At 46.8% G+C, this 6,370-nt stretch overlaps 2 protein-coding genes across 2 annotated transcripts in view; both read right to left on the minus strand.

The window, feature by feature from the left end:
• Positions 1-392: 392 nt before the first annotated feature.
• Positions 393-767, minus strand: LAESUDRAFT_649164 (uncharacterized protein; the record flags this gene model as incomplete). The annotated part of the gene is made up of 1 exon (XM_040904157.1): positions 393-767. One exon carries the CDS (start codon positions 765-767, stop codon positions 393-395), a length of 375 nt encoding a protein of 124 aa, XP_040766031.1.
• Positions 768-5,987: 5,220 nt separating this feature from the next.
• The window catches only part of LAESUDRAFT_649384 (dUTP diphosphatase), a gene marked incomplete at both ends in the record, with an annotated part of 4,776 nt that continues 4,393 nt past the window's right edge, over positions 5,988-6,370 (minus strand). The window contains one exon of the mRNA XM_040904173.1: positions 5,988-6,253. Coding sequence (XP_040766032.1) covers positions 5,988-6,253 — 266 coding nt within the window. The remainder of the gene's footprint in view (positions 6,254-6,370) is intronic.

The raw sequence follows: 6,370 nt of genomic DNA on the forward strand, positions 1-6,370 counted from the left end.
GAGTATATGGCCTTTGGGTCTTTCTTCAGCTTTCAAACGGAAGTCACAGCCTTGCTTAGCTTCAACACATCGCCAGTGTGTGCCAACAACTCCCTTCACTTTCGTACGAACACAGAGTCTGTCCAGGAGATCTGTACCAGGTCGACCTCCAGGCCCCTTTGGCAGTGGCTTAGGTATATCCTCATATAAATCCATGATGGATGTGCCGATAACTGAGCCCCTCGTACGTTTGGTTTTCCTGCCATTGCCATGGTGTGTTGCCAATCGCTTCTCTCCTGTCTGCACCTCCATACTAGCATCGCCCGGCAACCCTTCCTTCAACAAAGCTGGATCAATTGGTATCGATGACTGTGTATGATGTCATTTTCGTGAGTCTCGGGCAGGTCTCAAGCTTAGAATTCACTCACACAACAATGAGCTCGTGCTGCATCCAGAAGGTCTGCCACCCACTTCCGTAAGACTGCATTCATAGGATCTGAGAAAATATGCTTTCGCAGTGCATTCACCACAGCCGTCAATCCTTCTCCTCGCTGGTGAAATATAATGGGGTATTCGGTACGCCCTTTTGGTGCAAAAATGACCTCGAGATCGTGGTTGAATGCCGCAGCTGCTGATCCATAGTCAGTGATCGCATCTTCGCTCGGTGCATAACCCTTGAAGTCATAGCAATTGCCAATGGGAATATCCTCAGGTAGATGTTCTAGGTGCTGGCGCAACTGGAACAGTTGCTTATTCAGAGCAGCGTGGGAGGGAATCTCTACGTTCATATCAATATCCATGAATGTTGCTGCCGCACTCGGTGTCGGAAGCCACAGCTGTACAGTGTTGATCGATCATTTCGTCTCAATATCCAAGAATTGGAATTTCTATATCATATTTGAATGATCTTAGGGCCACAGTGGCCGCTCGCAGCCATCTTCACTGAGCGCTCGAACTGGAGTTTAATACACCGTTTTTTGGGGGTCGAGTTTTGAACATGTTTAATACATAGTTTAAAACATGTATAAAACCCTTGTCGTACAAAACTACTTAGTTTTCTCCGGAACAGTAGTCGGCGACGCGAGCCGGGCTGCATTGACAGCGAAATCGCAGGGCGGGAGCGACCTGGCACGGGCGCTATACAAAAGGATGTGCGGCGCTGGTGCCCAGGGGCACACAGAAGTGGGGCAGCGCTGATGCCCAGGCACACACACAAATGGGGCAGCGCCTGGACCGTAAAGGTGCTATACAAGTGGCGGAGCACTCTGCGGTCCAGGCACTATACAAGACGGACAGGGCACTCACCGGGAGGGCGACACAAAGGAACCGGGAGCACAGACGTCATGCGCAGCAAGAAGAGGGATGGGGCATCGAGGAGGCGTGATATGAAATATCCTACACGTTCTCGTGCGAGGGGGCGTGTTGGAAGTGGCCGACTGACGGCACTTTTGGTAGAATGCGCTCAATGCGTCGGGAGGGATGAGCACCAAGTGACAGCTGAAACGCGTTGCAGGCAGTACCTGGAAACGGAGCGGGCGAGTACGGAAGGGTGGAAAAGACATATAAGTACGCACCTGTAGTACCATAGGCCCCAGTCGTTTGTGGCCTCACCAGCCTCTCACTCCCTTTGCACCCATGAGACGGGAAGGTGCCAGCTGGCTAACACCATTGCCACACCACGATTTCCTAGATATGCAAGTGGGGTAAGACCCCTGGTACTGGGTGTAGGACCCTGCATACCCTAGATTCGTACTAATACATCATTATGGCATGCTATGGCGTGCTCAGGCCTAGTGGAGTCCATCTAAGTCTAGGAGTGTCTATGGAGTCCAGGCTTATGATGTCACTATGATGTAGGGTCACGTGACTGGTACATGTCCGAGAGATGTCCGAGTGGCATGGTGTCCTATGGTATACACATGGAGGCATAGTGATACATTCTGTATATGGTTTATGGGTGGTTAAATAATGGTCTGTGAATGCTTGAGACTTGTGGTGTGGAAAAACCGTGACAGTACCCCCCCCTCCAGGCTGAAGTGTCCTCACGAGGCTTGAATTTTAGTCATAGATGCATGGGTGTACGGCTTGCAGGCTCCATTTGTATTTGGGTATTGGTGTCCGAGTACGTTCCGGGTTGTATGTGGTATAGGTGGAGACATCCTCTTCTTTCACCGGAGTATCCTTGAAGCGCATGCGTTGCCAGGGTATTGGTGCATCATCGAGGTAATAGTAGCCATGAGTGCACTCCAGGCACTGGACCTTTCCTTCTTCTACAATTCACTGGGCATTGACTGGGTATACAAATAGATGGTTCTGCGATTTGGGGGTTCCAATGAATAGGACTGTGTGAATATAGTGGTCCGGGCTCACTAGCCAAATGCAGACAATGTCGAACTTCTCAGGTAGCCCTATTTCTAGGCCAATCAGGGTATCGAGGGGTACATGAAGTATGACATGGGCTTGGAACTTGCACTTATACCATCGTATCATTTTGTGATCCCAGTAGATCTTTTCCTTCCACTTTTCTTCTCCTTCCTCATCATCCTTTCTCTCTTACTGTCTGGTTCATCATCGCTTTCTTCATCTTCTTGAGCGCGGTCCTTTGACCACCGGGTATAGTGAGGAGATTAGGCAGTTTGGGCGCCTTCGGGTGTAGCTTATGGAAGTTATTAAGTAATAGTATGTAGTTCTTTGCTATTGTAGAGCGGGGTATCCAAGTGTTCTCGGTGTCATCCCTCCCTTTCCATTTGACCAGGTATAATAGTCCATTCTTGGACTTTTTACTGTCTAGTATTTGGTCAATGGTGGGGGATTCACCTTCCGGAATGGGTATAGTAGTATCGTCTTTTTGTATACTGAATTGAGTGGGGTGATATGGTATCAATAAGAATTCGTGGAAGACAGGGTGTATATGACACCAAGCAGATGGGAGCTTGAGTCTGAAGGCCGACTTCCTGACCTTTTCTACTATACTAAATGGTCCGTATCATTTATTGTCCAGCTTCTTGCTTGGTCGAGTCGTGGTAATATTAGTTCCTTCTAATAATACCAGATTGCCCTTGGTATAGGCTGCATGGTCCAGGCATTTGTCATCGTGGTACTTTTTCATTATACCTTTTGCTTTGGTAAGGTGATTAGTTGCATCCTTGGAAAGTTCCTCCATCTCTTTCGTCCATTCTTCGGCCGATTGGTTACGGGGTTCTTTCCTGGTTTTGACTCCCGTGTAGGGGTGGTATCCATGTGTAAGGTAGAATGGGGTATAGCTGGTGCTTGCCTGTCTATGGTTTCAGTATGCGAACATAGCGAGAGGTATCTTGAATGGCCAGTCGTCCTGTCTATAGGAAGTATATATCCTCAAGTAGGTCTCTATTTCCTGCTTCATCCATTCAGTCTGCCCATCCGTCTGAGGGTGGTAGGCAGTAGAAGGATTCCCCTGGATGCCCAACTGTTGGTATACATCCTTGGTAAATGAGGATACAAACTGTGGTCCTCTATCGGACCATATCCTTTCCGCTAGTCCGTGAGCTGACATTACATGCTTAATGTATAGGTCTGCATAGTCCTTCAAGTTAATCAACTCCTTGCAGGGTATAGCTATGAAGTCTTTCAACTTCAGATCCACAAATACAAGGATGGAGTCGTACTCATCTACAGTGAGTAGTTTCACAATAAGGTCTGTGGAGATGTGCTGCCAGTTATGATCTGGAACTGGGTTTGGCTCTAATGGTGCTGATCTATGTTGGCGGTTAGGTTTGGCCTTTTGACAGGTCCCACAACCTTTCACATATGCCATAACATCTTTGATCATCTCCGGCCACCAGTACAATCGCTTGATTAATTCCATGGTCCTTTCTATTCCTGGATGTCCCATGAATGCGGCATCGTGGTGGAACTGTATTACTTTGCTGATTATTTCTTGGTTGTTTGGGATTATGAGAATTTTACCCCCCCTCCAGAGTGTGCCGTCCTCAGCTGACTCAAGCTCCTTTTGAGGCAAAGTTTTTCATAATAAATACTCAGAAGAATGTATGGCACAGAGGTCACGGATGGCGTCTGTCCCTACAACTTTGGTACTCCGGAACAACTCAGCAGGTAATATGACCTGATTATCCAAGTGATCCATACCGTCATCATAGTCTGGTCTTCTGCTAAGAGCATCTGCTGTGCTGTTTTTCTTGCCTGGGATATGGTGGAGTTCAAAATTGTATTCAGCGAGGAAAGACATCCATCGTGCTTGTCGGGGGTTGATTTTCTGGGGTTTTCTAAAGTATGTCAGATTAAGGTGATCAGTGAAGATCTGTACAGTATGCTTGGTGTGTATTAAGTAGTGTCGCCATTCCTCTAGACAATCTACAATGGCGAGAAGTTCTCTATCATACACTTGATAGTTCTTCTCAGTGTCCTTGAACGACCTACTGTAATAGGATACTGGTACCCAAAGATTATCTTGCTTCTGCATAAGAACTGCCCCGAGGGCGAATTGCAAAGCATCTACCTATGTGTACAATGGGGGCCGATGTGAGAAGGTCCTTGAGACCCTGGAAGGCACTTCGCTCTGTGTCCGTCCATTCCCATTCTCGGTTGCCCGTTAGGTCTGAAAGGGGCTTGGCCAAAGAGCTGAAGCCTTTCACAAAATGTCTGTAATAATTACAAAATCTGAGGAACTGCTGAACGTCCTTCTTAGACCTGGGTTCTGGCCATTTGGCAATGCCGGCAACCTTTGCAGGATCCATGCGAAGTTTCTCATGGCCAATGATGTGGCCTAAGTACTCCGTCTCTTCAACATGGAACTCACATTTCTCAGGTTTGCACATCAGCTTATGTTCCCAGAGTATTCTAAGTACCTGTTTTACAACCTGACAATGTTCCTCCATGTTGTTGGTGAATATTAAGATATCGTCCAGGTATACCATAACTTTTCCAATGAAGATTAGATCGTGGAAGATGTCATTCATCATAATTTGGAACGTTGATGGTGAATTAGTGAGTCCGAAGAACATCACTAGAGGTTCGAATAGACCTCAGTTTGTGACGAACGCAGCCTTTTCCTCGTTGCCTTCCTTGATCCATATGTTATTATAGCCCCATCAGATATTGAGCTTAGAGTAGAACTGGGCTCTCTTAAGCCGGTTGAATAGGTTATTGATTAGAGGGAGCGGGTATTTATTTTTCTTGGTTACTTCATTGAGCCGTCTATAGTCCTGTACTGGCCTCAACTTGCCATCCTTTTTCTTAACAAAGAAGGGGGGGGTGCCCCAGGGGGATTTAGACTGTCAGATGCGACCAGTCTTCAGGTTTTCTTCGAGAAATATATTCAGAGCTTCTTGTTCTTTTACGCTCATTGGATATACCTTTCTGCAGAAGGGCTTTGCGTCATCTATTAGTTCTATGGCATGATCCCATACTCTGCATTCAGGGAGCTGATCGAATTCAGCTTCCTCAAAGACCTCCTTGTAATCCCAGTATTCTTCTGGAACAACCTCTTGCATGCTCTTGGCTTTGGTACTTGTGCCCTGAGCGATGGCCAGGTCAGTGGCCTTGGTGGCTCGTATTTGTTCGTATTCAGAAAATTGCTTCCGAATGTAGTCACTGTCCAGTGCCAGCACCTTGTCTCCTTCTTCCAACTGAAGCTTCCTGCAGTTACAACGTGTAAAGTGAAGCATGTGTTTAGCCCAGTCAATGTCAGGGTTGTGATTCTCTAACCAATCGAACCTGAGGAACATATCATGGTCTGAAAGAGTAGTCACATTGAAATGTCAGTGCTCTCTATGGCCTTGAATAACTATGTCTAATGATACATAATGGGTCATATCGCCATCTCGGTTGGGGGCCTCATCTGCGTTGAATACTCAGAGTGGTCGCTCGAACAGTATTTTAGGTATCTGGAACTTAGATATGAATTGTTCGTCGATACAACACCCGGTACAACCTGAATCTAGGAGGGCTTTGGTGGATATATTCCTATCCCCAACTTCTATTGTTACGGGTATATCGATTTGGCGATGTCTTCATACTGCGCGGACGTTGAATTGTCCCTGTAGTTTAGTACCAGTCGATCCGAAGCCAGCAGTCTCTCTTGCTGTTTCTGCTATTTCCGTCACGACTTCGGTGATAGGGATATCATTTCGTTCCAAGATTAGCTGGGTGACTCCGTCCCCATAGTCAATCTGGAACAGGATATCAAGGGTATTGATTAGGAGTATTTTGACTCGACTGACATAGTCAGAGTATATTACTCCAGCTCCTACATCTATTCCATGTTTTGCAGCCAAGCCTGAGCATGGAGCGATGTGTCCGTGTCACAGTATTAAGTGGCACCTTTCTTTTTGCACCATTAAAGTCCTCATTTGAGTGGTTATTCGGACGCCAACCTTCATATTGGTCTCGCAAC

The sequence above is a fragment of the Laetiporus sulphureus genome (assembly GCF_001632365.1).
Source record: "Laetiporus sulphureus 93-53 unplaced genomic scaffold LAESUscaffold_11, whole genome shotgun sequence".
Classification (NCBI taxonomy): domain Eukaryota; kingdom Fungi; phylum Basidiomycota; class Agaricomycetes; order Polyporales; family Laetiporaceae; genus Laetiporus; species Laetiporus sulphureus.